Source organism: Engraulis encrasicolus, chromosome 8 (genome assembly GCF_034702125.1).
Source record: "Engraulis encrasicolus isolate BLACKSEA-1 chromosome 8, IST_EnEncr_1.0, whole genome shotgun sequence".
Classification (NCBI taxonomy): Eukaryota; Metazoa; Chordata; class Actinopteri; order Clupeiformes; family Engraulidae; genus Engraulis; species Engraulis encrasicolus.
Genome location: NC_085864.1, coordinates 29,494,210 through 29,513,686, shown reverse-complemented (window position 1 = coordinate 29,513,686; position 19,477 = coordinate 29,494,210). Strand labels below are relative to the sequence as shown.

Sequence of the window (19,477 nt, the reverse complement as noted above, 5' to 3'; positions counted from 1 at the left end):
AAGAAAGAAAGAAAGAAAGAAAGAAAGAAAGAAAGAAAGAAAGAAAGAAAGAAAGAAAGAAAGAGCACTACACTTGCAGAGCGCAATGAGAAAGAGAGACCAGGTATCAAGGTCTAATGACGCTGTACGAGGTGGCGTGCTGAAATACGCTGCGTCACCAGCACCAGCCATGACCATGACAGAGCTAATCCTTCAACCAAATGATGCTGACGGAGCAACTTCCACCTCCACCACCACCTCCATCACCAGGCTCTCCACCCTCCACTCCTCAACCAGCCTCTCCTCCTGCTCTAGCCCACTCAGGGCTGCTCACCTCCAGCCTGAAGGTCTCCAGCTCCTCCTTCAGGGCCTGGATCTCTGCTGAGAGCTGCTCGATGAGACGATCCCTATCGACACACAGACACAACACAGGCAACACATTGTTATTAGTAGTAACCAGGGCTCTAAATTAACTTTTGTCATCACCAGCCAAAATGGCTAGTAGATATTAATCTTAGTTGCCAAACAGACACTGACTAATGGGACAAAGTGGCTAGTAAGATGTTCTTCTCTACCAGCCAAACTGAAATTTCTCCAGCATTTGGCTGGTTGGCTGGTGTTAATTTAGAGCCCTGGTAGTAACCTTGGGTCAGCCATATCAAAGTTAGTCCTTTTCCCTACATTAACGCTGGCAGTTACAACGGGTGCGGTGCCTGGATGCTCATGGGTGCGTGAAGGTAACCCTGAGTGCGTTTTAATATGCGACTTTGCCTCCTCCACTTGCGCTTGTCTCCTCGTCCCGCCTCCTGGCCCCTCCTCCGTGGAGAAAACGATAAAGTTTCCCAGCTGTCAGCCTAGCCACAACAACTTTTGAGGGACTGTTTTTCATTCACCATCCCAATTGCAAACAAGAAAAGACTCTACTATTGAGCTTTTGCAAGATATTGAAATATAATGCTGTTGTCAGTGATGTCATCATGACGAGAAGCAAGTGGAGGAGGCAAGGTCGCATATTGCAACGCACTCCCTGACACGCTCCACCTTGGCCATGTTACATGCAGCCATCTTGTGACACACACACAACGCACACAGTAAGAACAGGTAGGCTCTCCCTCCCTGACATTGACTTGGCAAGTCCAAAAAAGTCAGAGAATGTGCCCACATCAGTAGCACAGGTGCTGGACCACACATAGGATAACTGAGAGGAAAATAAATGTTTGCAACACTGTTTGATGCTACCAAAAATGTAATGGTACAAAGTTTCGAACTACCGGTAATTGCACGGTCATGAAGGAGTAAGAGTCCGAAACGTCGTGCCATGACATTTTTGGGAGCATCAAACAGTGCAGACCTTTATTTTCCTTTCAATTCCCTAGGCAATGCCTTGCTTCAGCACACTGTTCACTGGCACCATCCATACCACCAGCACCACCACCAGCACCACCACCACCACCCCTTGTCCTACTCCTTCAATAGACTTCAGACAACAGGATTCTAAAATAAGATATTCCTGACAATGGCGACAATGACAATGCAACAATGGGGGAAAGCACGGTATAATCATTGTGTCAAATCTGGGGAAGGAGGGGAATATTTCAATGGGAAACCGTGGAATGCTTCTACATGGACCACAGCCACTTACTGTCAACTGAACAAGCGCATGAGCACTGAGGGGAAAGGCAGCCTGACAAAAAAACTGGCTTAAACAGAGGAAATTGCAGTAGTTTGCATCAGAGAAGATGACATTTTCTTTAAACGCAGTCTAAAATTATTATACATCTATTCTGTCAAAATGTCAACCATATTATTTCAGAACCTTCTCCTTTGGCACTCCATTTGAACATTTTTGAAGCTTTTTTATTGTGTGTACATTAGGGGTGTAAATAATAATCAAAATGTATTGATGCATCGATGTATCGTCTGGCGATCTAATCGAATCGCATCGTATGGCATTCTTAAGTATCGGAAATAATCGAATCGCTGGCCCCTGTCCAATGCCCTAGCTCCATAACATATAATAGAATAAGAGTAATTGGAAAAAATCTAATCGTATCGTATTGTGGGGAATTCTTAAGTATTGAAAATAATCGAATCCCTGCTTTAAGAAATCGATACTGCATCGTATCGTCATGGAGGCTGTGATTTACACCCCTTGTGTACATGTACAAGCTTTGTTGCGTTTTATTTTCCACCAGCTACATCTGCGGTTGTCTTCAGGGGACGCCAAACATCACCGGAGCGGTTGCTACTCTATCTCTGATTGCTGATCATGTTTAAGATTTGAGTTGTGTAATGTGTAAGCTATTCTATCCAAGGCAACAGTCCTCAAGGATGACCAGGACCGCATTCCTATCTTCGAAGGACACGGGCGAGAGAGCATCCTTACTTGTCGTCTTTGCGCATGCCATTCTGGCTGTTGAAGTTGAAAGGGTCCGTAGCAGCCCCGAAGAGATCGTCAAACCTGGTCTCCACGGCAGCCTGTGGAGGGAGCAAATGGACTTAGATGAGCTTATGACAGTTACTGTATATAGCAGCAAACCTAATTTTGACTACCTTAGAAAAATAAAGGAGAAATAAAATAAAATAAAAGTTCAAATTCAATTCATTAAGGTGATGATATAGCTCAGGGAAACTTTTTGAGCGATGTTGCTGGGCAACTCAATCACCTTTCACAATCAAGTTTAATCAATCTATGCACAGACACACACACAACATCACTCCTACGCAATCAGTCACACGCACACGCACACGCATGCGCACACACACACACATACACACACAGGCTCCTACCTGTGGGGGTATGTCTGTGTCCACCAGGTCTTCCGTCTCCACCACGTGTTCGCTCTCCGGCGAGGAAGACTCCGCGGGGATCACCACCACGGGGCTGATGTGCTCCGACAGGGCCGACGCCCGCAGGAAGTTTGGAGGATTCTGGGTAGCCAAATCGATCAGCGAATTAATTTCATATGTGGTCGGCTTGACGTACAGTACAAGACAGCAGGTACAGCAGGTCAAAGCTTGACATAATCATTGATCATTAACATAATGTATTTATTCTTTAAAAAAAGATGCTGCAATGTCAAAATATATAAACATGGTAAATCAAATCAACTGAATTATATTCTAAAGGGAGTATCTAATGGCTTGAATCTCACTTTAGAAAGACTGTGTGTTATGACATCGCTGCAGGGCCTGTAACCAATACCCTGTGCCTAAATAATTGTAGGTTGCTTTTGGATAAAAGCATTGACTTAGTGTACTGTAATGTACTGTAGAGGAATGTGTAGTACTTAGAGGCTTCAATCGCAGAGAGTGCCTGTGGGGCATTTATGTGGAACTTTAAGTAAAAAAACTAAAATTAAAAAATAAATAAATAAATAATGTTCAGTTCCATCCATCCGTGCTCATCAGGACCGCACCTCAGGCAGCTGGGGGATCTGGATGAGTCTTTTAAAGTACTGCAGGTTGCTGGAGCGGTAGAACAGACTCTTCAACCTGGGAGACACGAAAAGAGAGAGAGAGAGAGAGAGAGAGAGAGAGAGAGAGAGAGAGAGAGAGAGAGAGAGAGAGAGAGAGAGAGAGAGAGAGAGAGAGAGAGTTCATTGTGTATGCTTGTGTGTGTGTGTGTGTGTGTGTGTGTGTGTGTGTGTGTGTGTGTGTGTGTGTGTGTGTGTGTGTGTGTGTGTGTGTGTGTGTGTGTGTGTGTGTGTGTGTGTGTGTGTGTGTGTTGTAATCCATTATAGATGTAGAGTCTGTAAAGCATGCACTAAGGTGCGTGTCTTTTCATGCCCCGTGTTCACCATGCGTGTAGAGGTAGAGAAGGGAGAGAGAGCTGACCAATCTTCTGTGTCATCCTTCCCCTACCACCCCCCTCCTCTCCTACAGTCCCCACTCCCCACCCCCCACTCCCCAACCACCATCTCTGACTCCATTTTAGTGCAGCAGCCACATCACAGACTGCGGTGCAAGATATGTTCTTTTGTGTGTCCCGTTTAAACAATTCATTCTATACAAAATAATTCAGTTTTTTCTCTTTGTTATATACTACACAAATTGGCACATCATTTATGGAATCATCGGTCATTGTAGCTATAGAATTTCCATGGAATTTCTATGGACCTCAAGAAACGAATGTGTAAGCAATGTCGGTAACACTTTATTTTAGCGTTACATCTATTAGCACTAATATATACAATGTTAATGCCTGCACAAGTAACTTGTAAGACATGTACTTAAGCAAAAGCTAAGGCCTACTAGGTCCTTACTAGGGTTAAATTGGTAATAAAGCCCTTATTGTGTATGAACAAGACATGAATACATGCCCAACAAATGTTTGATTTTGCTTAGTACATGCCTTACAAGTACTTATACAGGCACATCGTATGTATCAGTGCTAATAGATGTAACGCTATAATAAAGTGTTACTGTAATGTCTAGCAGCTAAGTGGGACCTTAGTCAGACTTTAAAAATGTCTGTGATGCAATCTCACCATCATGCCAATTCATTTCCCCACCACATCCCTCCCCACCACATCCCACTGGTAGATCCATTTTGGTCGTCTTTTAAGATTCATGAACTCCAGTTGCTTGCAGCTATAAACTCTCCGGTCTACTTCTGTGATGCAATCTCACACATCCATGCCATGTTGAATGTTATCTCTCCCCATCACCTCCAGTAACATCCCAACCATCTCTAAAACCACTATCGTTGAGGGTTTTTTTTTTTTTAATCTGTGATGCAATCTCTACATCATGCCATTTTCTTTTCATAACATATCCCCCCCCCACCACCACCACCACCCCACTACTCCCACCACCACCACTACACCCACAACCACCACCACCACCCCTACTCTCACGCTCATCTCCCAGCATCTCCCCCTCCAAACCACCACCACCACCACTACTTCCACCACCTCCACCACCCCTACTCCCACCACCACCACCACTCCCACTCCCACTCTCCATCTCCAACATCACTACTCCCACCACCACCACTACACCCACAACCACCACCACCACCCCTACTCTCACGCTCATCTCCCAGCATCTCCCCCTCCAAACCACCACCACCACCACTACTTCCACCACCTCCACCACCCCTCCCCCCACCACCACCACTCCATCTCTCCATCTCCACCACCACCACCACTACTTCCACCACCTCCACCACCCCTACTCCCTCTCTCCATCTCCCAGCGTCTCAGCATCCATTCTGGCAGAGTGGCGACCCCGGCGTGAACTCACTTCTTAAACTGCTCCTGGAAGCGATCCCTGTGGCCCTGCAGTGTGTCTGCTGGCAAGCCTGGACACAAACACACACACACACACAAGAGCAAGCACATTAATGACTAATGTTCTGTGAGAGAGGGAAAGAAAGTGTGTGTGTGTGTGTGTGTGTGTGTGTGTGTGTGTGTTTGGTGCATCCAAGTGTATTGCTGTGTGAGTCGGATAATAAGACTGTGTGAACATGAAAATTTCTCCGTGTGTGTGTGTGTGTGTGTGTGTGTGTGTGTGTGTGTGTGTGTGTGTGTGTGTGTGTGTGTGTGTGTGTGTGTGTGTGTGTGTGTGCGAGAGAGAGAGAATGTGTGTGAGAAAGAGAGAGAGAGAGAGAAAGTGTGTGTGTGTGTGTGTGTGTGTGTGTGTGTGTGTGTGTGTGTGTGTGTGTGTGTGTGTGTGTGTGTGTGTGTGTGTGTGTGTGTGTGTGTGTGTGAGCGAGAGAGAGAGAGAGAGAGAGAGAGAGAGAGAGAGAGAGAGAGAGAGAGAGAGAGAGAAAGTGTGTGAGAGAGAGAGAGAGAAAGTGTGAGAGAGAGAGAGAGAGAGAGAGAGAGAGAGAGAGAGAGAAAGTGTGTGTGTGTGAGAGAGAAAACGTAGAAAAGAGCGATTAGCTCCATCCGTCTGCCAACAGGCTGCCAAGCTACGTGTGAAGTTGTGGGCGACTGCGTGTCGGCTGATTTTTCCAACTCTGCATAAGTAGCTTCTCTAATGCCACAGTTATGCATGTGTAATGTGTAATGTGTGGGATTTACAGATTTTTACTATGGGCTACTCTGGTGACTCAGTCCATTTGGCAAGAGTATAAAAAGGCAGTGTTTTCATTTGAAGCTTTTTAATGAGAAACACAGACGTTAATGATCCACTTATGTTGCCTTTCTAACTTTAGCAAAGTCGAACAGTCCTGACATTAAAAAAAAAACACCAAAATTACACCACACAGACGTTAATGACCACACAATTCTAGGCTTTCTAACTTTAGCATAGTGGAACAGTCCTGGCAGTTCAAAAATAACTAAATTACATGAAGGTCATACTACTGCTATAACTATTACTACTGCTGCTGCTGCTGCTGCTGCTGCTACCGCAACGTCTTTTGAGATTAATAAAGTAACAGAAATGTCTGTTATGTGTCTCTAAATGTCTCTGTCGTCTGTTATGTGAGTCTAAATGTCTCTACGCTACTCTACTACTGCTAAAAGTAAAAAATAACAATGTTATGTTTCCATTTTACTGTTCTTCTATTATGTGCAAAATTATAGCTACAATTTCTCACAGCAGCAATGTAAAATGAGGTGAAAAGTGGTACATCAAAAATAGCATTTCAAGACAGTCTGTGGCAGAGTGGCCTGAATTTGAACGTGGATCTAATATCAGCCCTTATGCCCAGGGATAATCATAAATAGGCAGCCAGTTATGATTTCATTACTGTGTGAACACCTGGCAGGCATATCCAGCTCTTGATAATATTGTCGGGATGTCCGGTTGTTGGCAGCCTGCCATAGGAGTGTGTGTATGTGCATGTGTGGGGGCATAAGTCTGTGCATGCAATTATACATGAGTGTCTATATGTGTGTCTACTTTATACACCTCTGTCTCTATGTAGGTGTGTGTGTGTGTGTAGATGTGCATGAGTGAGTGAGTGGGTGGGTGAGTGAGTGAGTGAGTGAGTGGGTGGGTGGGTGAGAGAGAGTCAACGAGAGAGAGAGGCAGAAAAAAAACAGAGCAAGAGTCAATAAGAGAGAGGCAGAAAATGAACAAAGCAAAAGAGAGAGAGCTAGAGAGTGAGTGCGAGCGAGTGAGTGAGTGAGTGTGAGAGTGAGAGTGAAAGTGAGAGAGAGAGAGCGAGAGAGAGAGAGAGCGAGAGAGAGAGAGAGCTAAAAAAGAGAGAGTGAGTATAAGTGTGAGTGTATCTATGGACAGCAGGGGGACTCAACTCACAGGAGTGCAGCTTGAAGAGCAGCTTGACGGTGTAGTCGTACAGGTGGCTGCAGTCCAGGATCACCTGGATAAGAGGAGCCAGACGACACTGACCAGCCGCCGTCACCGACACCGAACGAGACATGTCCAGAGAACTGAAGACTGCAGAGAGAGAGAGAGAGAGAGAGAGAGAGAGAGAGAGAGAGAGAGAGAGAAAGAAAGAAAGAAAGAAAGAAAGAAAGAAAGAAAGAAAGAAAGAAAGGACAAGAGATAGAGATATCAAGTGAGAAAGGGGGAGAATAAATTAATGTGACAAACGATGTCCAACAAAATGACGCACAAGTTTCCATGACGCACTCCAGCGTCACCTTGTCCACTGCAGGTCTGCAGCACCACCACACAGACGTACAGTAAACACAAGGCAGAGTTCAATGTTGCAGTGGTGACAAACTGACAACACACTAGAAAACACCCCAGCAACAAGCACACACATGCAATCTCTCTCTCGCTCAAGCTAAATGGACTACCTGCTTTCTATCAAGGACTTTTTAAAATATGGAGTCTATTCAAGGTTAACATATCAGATGAATGTCCCTCTTCACACTGTTTTTTAAACCTACCTGTTTTATACAACACAAGATTCAATATCATGGATGGCACCATGGATCTTGATATGCGTTTGTGTCAAAAGAGGGTCTTAACCATGTCTCAGTTGGTAGCTACGTATATGTGGTCCTGAGTTTAACAATGCTTTAGGGGCAGCCACAAAACTTGGGTTGAGATCTCTACGTGTCATGGATTTGATACTACAGAGGTTGAGGAATGCTCATACCGCTGCTGAACGGCAGATGTTGAGAGATTTTGATAATGGCATTGTGGTCCCTAACCCCAATGATCCCTTTCCTGCATTAAAAGTGTGCCTGAAACATGATTGTGTTGGTAATCCTGAACAACATGTCATGCTTTTTGATGAAGTCAGTGGAAAAGTGATCTACAGAAACTGTGCTAAGGTACTGAATAGGAAATGGCTTGCTGATAGAATTGATATTCCTTGGCGAAATGTTCCTGGGGCCTCATTTATCAAGCGTTCTTAGGTACAGATCTGTGCGCAAAGCGTGCGTGCGATCATTCCTGAGCAAAGTGTGGGATTTATGAACATGTACTTGAATGTAGAAATGTGTCTAAATCTACGCACACCTCAGACCATGCGTGCGAGTGGAAGAAACACGAAATTGCAAATAATATTGACCGTGCAAGGTACCGTTTGCTTTGAATGACAATGGAGTATGACGGTGTGCTATTTTACAGTGTTTTCGTCCATGTGTGTCTCCTTCTTTTACTTATTATGAAACACCGTCCTCCTCCTGTCGAAAGCACCTCCACTTCTGCCGCGGAAATGTTTCTATCTCCGCACTTCCCGCCAGCGCTTCGACTGGTGCGTTTGTCCGTGTGTGTTCATGTGTGTCCAAACAGGGTGGCGCCTTCGAATTAACATGGCATTTGAATATATTTCAATACCATATATGGTTACGTGGAGGCGTTTCATGAGTACTTTTCAAGAGAGGTGTTCATTTTGGGGTTTAAGTACAGCAAACTTGATTGTTCAAAAGAAGAGTTGATCAACTTTGTTTTGGGTAATGCTAAAATGGCTGTCTATGTAAGCAAAAAAAACAAAATCGACCAACACCTGGATTATAATGTACTGGACATATTTTTGAGACTTGTGAAATCCAGAATACAAATGGAGTTCTCATTTTACAGTTCTGCAAAGGCTATTGATGTATTCCAAAGAGTTTGGTGCTATGGTGATGCCATTAAGCTCTGTTGTAAACAATGATTTGGTGTTTTCACAATGGTTATCATGAAAAGCCTTGTTTTTTTATTGATTGATGATTATTTATTTTGGAATACTTTTAAACCTCCTGTAAGATAACTCATTGTTTTATAATAAAGTATTCCTAAAAATCATATCTCTCTCTCTCTCTCTCTCTCTCTCTGTCTCTCTCTCTCTCTCTCTCTCTCTCTCTCTCTCTCTCTCTGTCTGTCTCTCTCTCTCTCTCTCTCTCTCTCTCTCTCTCTCTCTCTCTCTCACACACACACACACACGGCATCACTCCAAAGAGGCTCTATATCTGGCCATGAGGCGAGGAGTCAGTCAAGGTGGCGAGGTGACATGATTCGTCTGATCTCGTTAGTATGGGATCAGCGTGCCTAGGCTGGGGGAGTGAGAAGAGATAGGAGCCACCTTTAATCTTGTGAGACTACTAAGAAGAAGACAGTGAAGCCTCTTCCACTCACTCACTCACTCACTCACTCACTCACTCACTCACTCACTCACTCACTCACTCACTCACTCACTCACTCACTCACTCACTCACTCACTCACTCACTCACTCACTCACTCACTCACTCACTCACTCACTCACTACAGCCTTTCCTGCAGAGCATGCAGGGCTCTAAATTGGCACCAGCCAACCGGTCAAATGCTGTTGAAAATTTAGTTTGGCTGGTAGAAACGAAAGCTTAGTAGCCACTCAGGGCCTGTATGTTTGGCTACTACAATTAACATCTACTAGCCAAATTTGAGTTGATTTATAGGCCTGTGTACATTTGTCAATGCAGTGTTTCCCACAGAAATTTTGGAAACTATGGGGGCAGCCGGGGTTTATTTTGTCCGGGGGGGGTATTCTTGCAGCATAAATGCAAAACGGCAAAACAATGACTACAGTATGACATTGCCGCATGGAGAAACTGTAGGCCTGGGCCTATATTTCAGCCATTTATATTTTGAGAAATAAGGCTACATAAGATTTTACCCATGACTTGTATAATAGTAGTACATTATCATTGTCAAAAAATGCAGTACAGTGAATAATTTCTGTTTACAACACAGTTTCATTCGTCCCTCATGCAGGGGTCTGGGAAACAATAAAAAAAAACAAAATAGGAGCAGAGATAAGAATTTAAGAGCACTGTGAAATTGTTAACGCATAGACAAAAAGGGTCTTAGAGGGTAGGCTATGCCTTTTCCCCCACACATATCTGTAGGCGTACACATTCTACATGAGGGGTGCTGGTCACAGGGCCAGTTTTTTCCAAATTCCTCCCATTTAAAGGGCTGAACAACATATTACACATTTATGTCTATATTCACATTCATTACACATTAATTTCTATATGCAGCCCGATGTCTCCTCTGCTGTGTCAATGAAGGTCTGTCACCAAACTCATTACAACTGTAAAACAAAGCCTAGGGAGTGTTAGTAAACTCATCCCAACTGTCCCTTCTCTGAAGGTTTTTTATATTGCTCCCAAACCCAAGTAAACTACAACAACTTGACAAGGCTTTTGATCCCTGTCTTTCAAGCACTTGTGGTTCTCTCTATAGCAGGGGTGCCCCCTTTTTTTAACCAAGATCTACTTTTGAAGTTGATGGTCTGCCGTGATCTACCAAGTCAAATTCAAGGATGTCAGTATGAAAATTTAAGACCACCATTTATTAATCACCATTATTATGAACAAAATGTTTTCAGTAGGCTACTATGGCCGTATCTTTTCAGTGTGTTTTTAAAGTGTGTTGAATAGCCTATCTTTACAAAGCAATGCAGCACTGATAGTATGCAGAGATAATTTCAGTCATACACAAGTCATAAACAACTGAAACAATTTCAAAATGATAAACATTTGGTATAAAAGGCACATAGGCCCTATTTCTAAAATATGATGAAGCATTATCATGCCTTCAGTGGTATAGGCTACAAATTAAAAAGGGCTCAGAAATTCACCATTTGTTATGGGTAAATAGTAGGCTACTATGAGAGAGAGAGAGAGAGAGAGAGAGAGAGAGAGAGAGAGAGAGAGAGAGAGAGAGAGAGAGAGAGAGAGAGCAATGAGAGAACTCATTGGATTGGTTAACACCCCTGTTAAGTGTGACTTCTTCTATGAAGGTTTTTTTTTCAGCTCTCTGGGACAGTAGCACAGCAAAGGCTTTCTATTGTGAGTTTGGCCAATCGTTTTGTCCACAACTGAAGCAAGAAACAGCACAAATTGAAGTGAATTCCATACATGTCAACAACTAATTTCCCTTACACGCGGCACGCGATGTAAACGCAGTTAGCGATGATGCATGCGACTAGCGATTTGGACGAAGATCCTCGCATATCGGCGTGTCATAACGCATCCTTGCGCACATGTTCTGTTACTCACCCGATGTTACACGTATGCACACATGAATCAACTGTAATACCCTTACGGTCACTTCCTAATGCTTTCCCCTCATTCTGTGTTACCGTGGGACTACTTATCTAACCAATACAGAGTCTATAGGATGTATTTACTCCAGGAGGAAAATGCGAAGGAAATTCAAAATCGTAATTCAAATCGTTTTTAACAAAAACGTATATCGTTAAAAAAATAAATAAATTAAAAAAAAAAGTTTTTTTTTTTTAAATTTTTTTTTTTTTTTTTTAACATTTTCGTAAACTATGGCGGCCAAATTTAAACCATGGCGGGCCGCCATAGTTTCCTCAATGTATGGGAAACACTGCAATGTGTGTGTGTGTGTGTGTGTGTGTGTGTGTGTGTGTGTGTGTGTGTGTGTGTGTGTGTGTGTGTGTGTGTGTGTGTGTGTGTGTGTGTGTGTGTGTGTGTGTGTGTTGGGGTGTGTATGTGACTACCATAATTGGAAATGCTATTTTGTACAGCTTTGTACAGTATAAAATTCCCAGAAATATGTATTACTTTGGCGCGGTGGTCTGTGCAGGGAGAAAGACGGCTGCACTGCATTACATACCACGTTTCATTAGAATCACAAGGTGACCTTTGCACCTCTTCACTTGCAGGAGAATACAGAGGAGGTTTGAGATGGTTCTAGAATCCTCAGGAAGAGCAACTCAGGAAGGTATTGCCAGCTATTCAATAATTCATCATGCACACTCACAAAAACTCACTCTCAGGAATTTATTCATTCCTCATCTACAGGTATCAACCCATTCATTGATCTTCATCATTGCATATTCACTTATTATGGTATATATTCACTCATTCACACTGCACTGTTTCAGGTCCCTACTTCTCAGTAAGTCCTTCTCCCTCTGTAGACCACACTCGCACTCATTTTTCACCCCTTTTCACTCATTCACACATTCATTCACTGACTCACTCGCTCACTTATTCATTCATTCATTCATTCATTCATTCATTCATTCATTCATTCATTCATTCATTCATTCATTCATTCATTCATTCATCCCACTAACATCCAACGCTGTGTGCCAGATGAGCGACATAAGCACCACCACCCAGCATCAGCAGCATTACTAAGCATCTGCAGCCAGAGCTAAATTGGAGATGCTAATTTAACAACGTTGACCTTGACACACTTTAAGATGAGTTAGCTGGCTGGATGCCGCTGCTGCTGCTTCATTGCTTCCCAGCCTCCCAGCATCGCTACCCAGCAGCAGCATCACTCCCACGCATCTGATCTGATGGCAGCTGACACAGGGACAGATCAGGTACTGACACGGCTGTGTGCTGGCAGGAAAGTGAAGGGTGCTGGTGTCGCATTCGACCCCGTTACATAATGAGCCCTGGTCGTTCCACCCTCTGCTGCTGCTGCTGCTTTCTCCTGGGCCTATCTGTCCTCTACGCCATCTGCCAAATCTGTGATTTTGATCACTTTAGGGGCGAAGTTTCTTGGCTTCCATATAGAGATGCACCGGATCCTGATTTTTTGGATCCTGACGGATACTGGATCCACTGCTTAAGATCCTGCCGGATCCGAAACCGGATACCGGATCCTATGAAAGGGTTGAAAAACATAGCCTACTCGCACACGTGGGCCCTTTTTATTAAGTTGGCTCAAACTATTTTTTAGACTCATTGGCTCACCGCTTCCAAAGTTCTTTCACTCCATGTAGCAATTGGGGTTGCGAAAGACTGACTGAAAAACCTTGGCTAGAGATGCACCAGATGCTGATTTTTAGGTAACTGCCGAATACCGGATCCACTGATTAAGATCCTGCCAGATCCGGATCCTGTGAAAAACCCTATTATCCTGCCGGATCCGGAACCGGATCTTGGACCCTGTGCATCTCTACTTCCATACGATGTGATGAGGGATCAGAGCCACGCATTGGGACGTTGAAGGGCAGAGTAAATCATAATATAAAGCACGCCACATAGTATAGCCAGAGAGAGTAGAGAGAGAGAGGTTCCATTGGCCCATTGTTTCCGGGTTCTATTATTGAAAGGGGGGGGGGAGGGGGGGGATCCCCCTTTAGGCAGACCTAGGCAGACCTAAGGACTGTTCTATTCAATGCTAGGAGTATTATGACACCCCCATTTAGGCAGACCGGAACCTGGTCATATTAGGTGCCCATAGCAAACTATTACATTGGCATATCTCTATATACTTAAAGAATCTCTGGTATAGCCCAGAAGATTTTTTGGATATACACTACAGCAGACACCATTTAGGTGATGCAATAGACACTTGAATGGCTTTCAACAGCATCTAATTGGGGATACTGGGGTGCAGTATGCTCATGCACTAGGGGTGTAAATAATTATCGAAATGTATATCGATGCATCGATCCCACGGCCGACGATGTGATCGAATCATATCGCATCGTGGGGCATTCTTAAGTATCGAAACTAATCGAATCGCAGGCCCTTGTCCAATGCCCTTGCTCCATAATATAATATAAGTAGAAAAGTACTTGGAAAAAATCAAATTGAATCAAATCGTAGCGTGAGGATTTTTTAAGTATCGAAAATAATCAAATCCCTGCTTTCAGAAATTGATACCGTATCATATCGTCATGGAGGCTGTGATTCACACCCCTGTAATGCACCCATGGGCTCTGTGCCTATGGGGACCCAGGTTCGAATCCGGCCTGGGTCATTCCCCAAACCTAGCCCATCAGCCTCTCTATCTTGAACAACGCATTTCGCCCAGTGCATCTTCAGGTTCGCTCTTTCCTTGAGGTGTTTTCTGAACTTTTATCTCTGATCAAGTTTTCCTGCACCTGCAGTTACACCTGCACCTGTATTAAGCTGGGCTTACACTGTGCGACTTTTGCCCCGATTTTGCCCCGATTTGGCACTCGCACGACTTTTTGAGAGTCGGGCCGATTTCTTGCTCAATCGCAGGTCAATCGTGAGTCTTGCATCGTGCAGTGTACATGGGGTAACGACAAGCGATTTCGCCTCACGACCGTGCAATCGCAGGGTCGCAAGAAAATCAAAACGGTTTGAAATTCTGGTCGTGGCTCGTGCGTAAATCGCACAGTTAAAGCAGTGCTACGACACGATTTGACATTTCACATGCACAAATATAGGGCCGTGTGATTCGCTGTTGAGCGCGACCTCATATCTCCACCTCAGGTGCGCATGTTCCCTCTGCAGACCGGGGAAACATGCCTGTCGCGTCGTACGGTGGAAGCATTTGGCTCGCATCCGACTGTCGGCTCGTGTAGTGTGAGGACGTGAGTCGTGAGTTGTGAACTTTTAAACAGTGAAATTCCATCGTGCAGTGTGAGCAGAAGCTTAAGACCCACGAGTGAAAATATCACACAGTGTATTCCCGGCTTTACTGAAGACATGTGCACAAGGACTTGCATGTACTTTGCCCATACTTTGCTGTATTAAAAATAAGATACTGTCGTAGTAGTAATGTAAAAGCTGTTAGTCGATAAATAAATGCAGTTTAGTGTTGTGTAGCTAAAAAAATCCACACTTGCCCACTGACCATGTCATTTTTACAGGGGCTTGGCAGCCAGTCTGGTGCTCATGACCCCTTCACTACCAGCCTGTTTATCTGGGTTCCTCAAGTTTCACTCTCACTCACACTCCTGGCCACGGATTGCGGATGGCTTCAGTCTCACTTCCTCCAAAACTCCCCTGCCCAATATGCTCCTCTTCTCTTCTCTTCTCTTCTTCCCCTACTTTACCCCTCTCCTGTTTTCCCTCCACCATCTCTCTCTCTCTCTCTCTCCATCATCTCTCTCTCTCTCTCTCTCTCTCTCTCTCTCTCTCTCTCTCTCTCTCTCCCTCCACCATATCTCTCTCTCCATCATCTCTCTCTCTCTCTCCCTCCACCACCAATCTCTCTCTCTCCCTGCCCCCCCCCCTCTCTCTCTCTCTACCATCTCTCTCCCTCCCTTTCTCTCTCCCTCCACCATCTCTCTCTCTCTATCTCTCTCTCTCTCTCTCTCTCCCTCTAACTCTCTCCAGGAGGACACTGCTCTCCTTGTATGAAGGTGTGTCTTCCTGTGCCATGGACTGGTGATTTGAGCAGCACATTCATATTCAGCCTGCAGCTCGGAGACTACACACACCCTTGAATTACTTATACATCCCTCACCACACACACATGCAAGCGTGCACACACACACACACACACACACACACACACACACACACACACACACACACACACACACACACACAGACTGCCTGAGCACATACGTATTCATTCCTAAGGAAACTGAAAAGCACGCACACACACACACACACACACACACACACACACACACACACACACACACACACACACACACACACACACACACACACACACACACACACACACACACACACACGTACACACACTAGACACACATGTACACACATACGTTCACGTACACACATAACATACACGCACGCACGCACACACACACACTGTACACACACCAGCCTGTGCACACTTCCTAACTTATGCCAAAAGGACACAAACACATGCCCAATTCTGTTACTATTTTACAGCCACTTATTCTCAATCAAAATGTTTCACAGAAAAAAACCCTCTGATTACCTGCCAGGAACAGGTTGAGCTCACACTCCAGGTAGTCAAACATCTCAACAGTCATCTGGAAACTGCGGAGGAGACAAACAAGGCCAGCAATCAGCAAAGGCTTTCTCTCAGATACACATGCTGTGTCTTGATATACAGTACGCATGCACACACACACACACACACGCACACGCACACGCACACGCACACACACACGCGCGCGCACTCACTCTCACTCTCTCTCTCTCTCTCTCTCCCCATCACTGTCCAACGCACATACTCTCATACACTCCATCATCTGAAAACAGCACACATAGGCCTACTGTACATCAACACATGCACACACTCTTTCCCTCTAAACGTCAAACACACACACACATGCAAACAAACACACGTCTTTACTACTGTATGTGTCTAATGGTGGTTTACTGAGTTGATGTTTAGTGGTTAATCCTCACTATATGCTCAAAATAATCTATGGAAATTAATTAATGTCACGCATATAAATATTTTTAATCTGGTCAGATGTTTGTAGCTGCGTTCCTGTTTTTTGTTAGGGAGCCACCAGGAGAGCGAGCGAGGGAATGAGCACTCACAAGTTGTTGACGTCGTTCTCTCCCACCTCGTCGAGCTGTCTGTTTGACATCTGAAGGTTGCCGGGGAAACGGGGGTTCTGACAGACAGAAGAGGATACATTTTCCCGTCAGGTGGTAGAGGCATGAGGTGCACAGGAATGAGACCACCCTGGCTGACACACTTTGATTCCCTCCGAGGATGGATAGAGGGAAGAGAGAGGGCTTGGGCAAGAGGGAGAGGGAGAGGGAGAGGGAGAGGGAGAGGGAGAGGGAGAGGGAGAGGGAGAGGGAGAGGGAGAGGGAGACAGACAGACAGACAGACAGAGAGATGACCGCTTGGGCAAGCGAGAGAGAGAGAGAGAGAGAGAGAGAGAGAGAGAGAGAGAGAGAGACATGCACAGAGAGAGAGAGAGAGAGAGAGAGAGAGAGAGAGAGAGAGAGAGAGACAGAGACAGAGACAGAGACAGAGACAGAAAGAAACAGAGGGAGTGGACGAAAGAGAGACAGAGTCAGCGAGAGAGAAGACAGCTTGGGTGTGCAGGGTGAAACCAATTATAGAAATATTACACACACAAGCGCACAGGCGCGCACAAACACACACGCACGCACACAAGGACACACACACTTTCTAAGGCTCTCACTCACTTTGATGTGGAACTCCATTTTGGTGATGAGCAGTTTGAGGTAGATGCTGCACAGCTTTCCATAACCTTCACTCAAATGGCCCTGTAGAAACAGACAGATAGAGGAGGAGAGAGAGAGAGAGAGAGAGAGAGAGAGAGAGAGAGAGAGAGAGGGAGAGAGAGAAGAAAAAGGAGGATGAGAGAAAGACAGAGCAAGACAGGGAGAAATAAACACAAAGGCAGAGAGAAAGAGAGAGAAAGAGAGAGCAAGCAAGAAAGAAAGAACGAAAGAAAGAATGACAGAAAGGAAGAAAGAAAGAAAGAGAAGGGAGAGACAGAGGAAAAGAAAATGGTAAAAGATGAAAGGGAGGTGTCAGCCTTCATAGTGCTGTGGGGGGAGCAGATGCTGTGGCAGCGTAGCGAGTTGGCAGAGGGTGATCATTAACCACTGGCACCCCACTGCACTTGGCACATATAGTAGTGTACAAGGGGATGTGGAGCTGTGTGTGTGTGTGTGTGTGTGTGTGTGTGTGTGTGTGTGTGTGTGTGTGTGTGTGTGTGTGTGTGTGTGTGTGTGTGTGTGTGTGTGTGTGTGTGTGTGTGTGTGTGTGTGTGTGTGTGTGTGTGTGTGTGTGTGTAGGGCCACTGACAGCATTGGCTAGGCCCAGGACAAAGTAATCACAAACGATGTACTGAGGGCCCCCTCTCTCCCTGGGCCAGGGACAAGTGACCTGTTTGTCCCCCCCTGTCGGCTTCCGTATGTATGTGTGTGTGTGTGTGTCTGTGTGTGCACGCGTGTGTGTGTTCTTTTGCAGCCTGGAAGCTAGATGTCTGCATGGGCCAAATTCTTTGTGTCTGAGGGTTTTTTGTTTTTTTCATTCGGAGCTGTAGCCTGTGAGCTCCCTCCTGCCGTCTATGGCAAGCAAGCAGGGCCAAAAGGGGCAGTGCAGGGCAGACCAGGCCCGAGGTGAGAATTATGGAAAAAGAAGTTTCCTAGCGCGTGTTTCCTTCCGCTCAAGTGTTTCAGTGTTTATAATTCAGGAACTCTGTGCCTTGCGAACGGCACTGACCCACTTGGATAACGCTATCGCTCCACAGGACGATTCAAAACAAGATATCTTGTAAAACTCGTGGTAACAAAAGAGGAAAAAATTGGGATAAAGAGCATAGGTTTCTGGAAATTCCTCTGTCTGTGAACTCCCAAACACCTCCTAGCAGAGAGGTACTTCCAATAACAGTTTGTTATAAAGCTATATGAATCTTAAGAAACCTTATAAAAACATTTGTAGTAAGCGGTCCTTACATCACACTGTTGTCTTAAAAGAGACAGAACTAGATTTGTCACAGATATACAGTATGTGTGTATATGTGTAGATATGTACATCTGTTGCCTGAACCAATGTTAGCACTATAGACATGACATGTACAGTGTATCAAATGTATGAAACATATCAGAACCATTTCATAATTACTTCATGTTACAAGTCTCCCGAGAACACAATAAACTGGAATATTGATAACCCATGGCAATAACGGCACTGCTTGAATATTTGTACAGCAAAGCTTAATTTTCCGCCCACATTTTTATGTTTATGTTTGCATCTTGTGTTCTGCCTCTCGCCTCTGAAGGGGAACCACTGGATTGCAGTACCAACTTTGGATTCGATCCAACACATAAACAAGCAGGCACAGTTTAGCAGCGGTCTTCTAAATGCATGACAACCCGCCCACATAACACACACACACACACATAAACACACACACTTACCCAACTACACCCTTACCCCTCTCTCTTTTGGACTCAATGCCACTTTGGTATTATTTTATGCGTAATATTATATTCTGAATGATGTGTGTGTGTGTGTGTGTGTGTGTGTGTGTGTGTGTGTGTGTGTGTGTGTGTGTGTGTGTGTGTGTGTGTGTGTGTGTGTGTGTGTGTCATGTCCACTCTATTCTTGCACTACATTAAACAATCAAAAACAGTGACAAATTCAGAGCATGTGTGCATCACTGCAAGCGTTTCCTCCACTGCAGCCTGTAGACCTGTGTTAAAGGAGCTTGCGGCTATATTGGTGGACATGCATGATTGGTGCAGTGAGCAAACAAACAGCAGAGGACAGTATTAGCAGTGGACTTCTGAATACAGTAGGCCATTAACGCACACTGTTCCACCAGTGGAAAGCTGTAATAATAATGTAACATATAATAATAGTCACTTAAAAAGCTTAACTATCACAGTACTACACCACTATGGCAGTGCACAGGGCCTTAAGTAATGCATAACCAATTGGTCATTGACGTTCTGGTAATAG

General features: G+C 44.7%; 1 protein-coding gene across 1 annotated transcript in view; it reads right to left on the bottom strand.

Moving 5' to 3' along the window:
* The window catches only part of hip1 (huntingtin interacting protein 1), an 88,218-nt gene that overhangs the window by 28,611 nt on the left and 40,130 nt on the right, over nucleotides 1–19,477 (bottom strand). The window contains exons 5-13 of the mRNA XM_063205439.1: nucleotides 17,188–17,268; nucleotides 16,564–16,640; nucleotides 15,989–16,050; nucleotides 7,195–7,335; nucleotides 5,227–5,284; nucleotides 3,399–3,474; nucleotides 2,770–2,910; nucleotides 2,366–2,457; nucleotides 314–386 (exon numbers count right to left, since the gene is read on the bottom strand). Of these exons, the coding sequence (XP_063061509.1) occupies nucleotides 314–386; nucleotides 2,366–2,457; nucleotides 2,770–2,910; nucleotides 3,399–3,474; nucleotides 5,227–5,284; nucleotides 7,195–7,335; nucleotides 15,989–16,050; nucleotides 16,564–16,640; nucleotides 17,188–17,268 (801 nt within the window). The remainder of the gene's footprint in view (nucleotides 1–313; nucleotides 387–2,365; nucleotides 2,458–2,769; nucleotides 2,911–3,398; nucleotides 3,475–5,226; nucleotides 5,285–7,194; nucleotides 7,336–15,988; nucleotides 16,051–16,563; nucleotides 16,641–17,187; nucleotides 17,269–19,477) is intronic.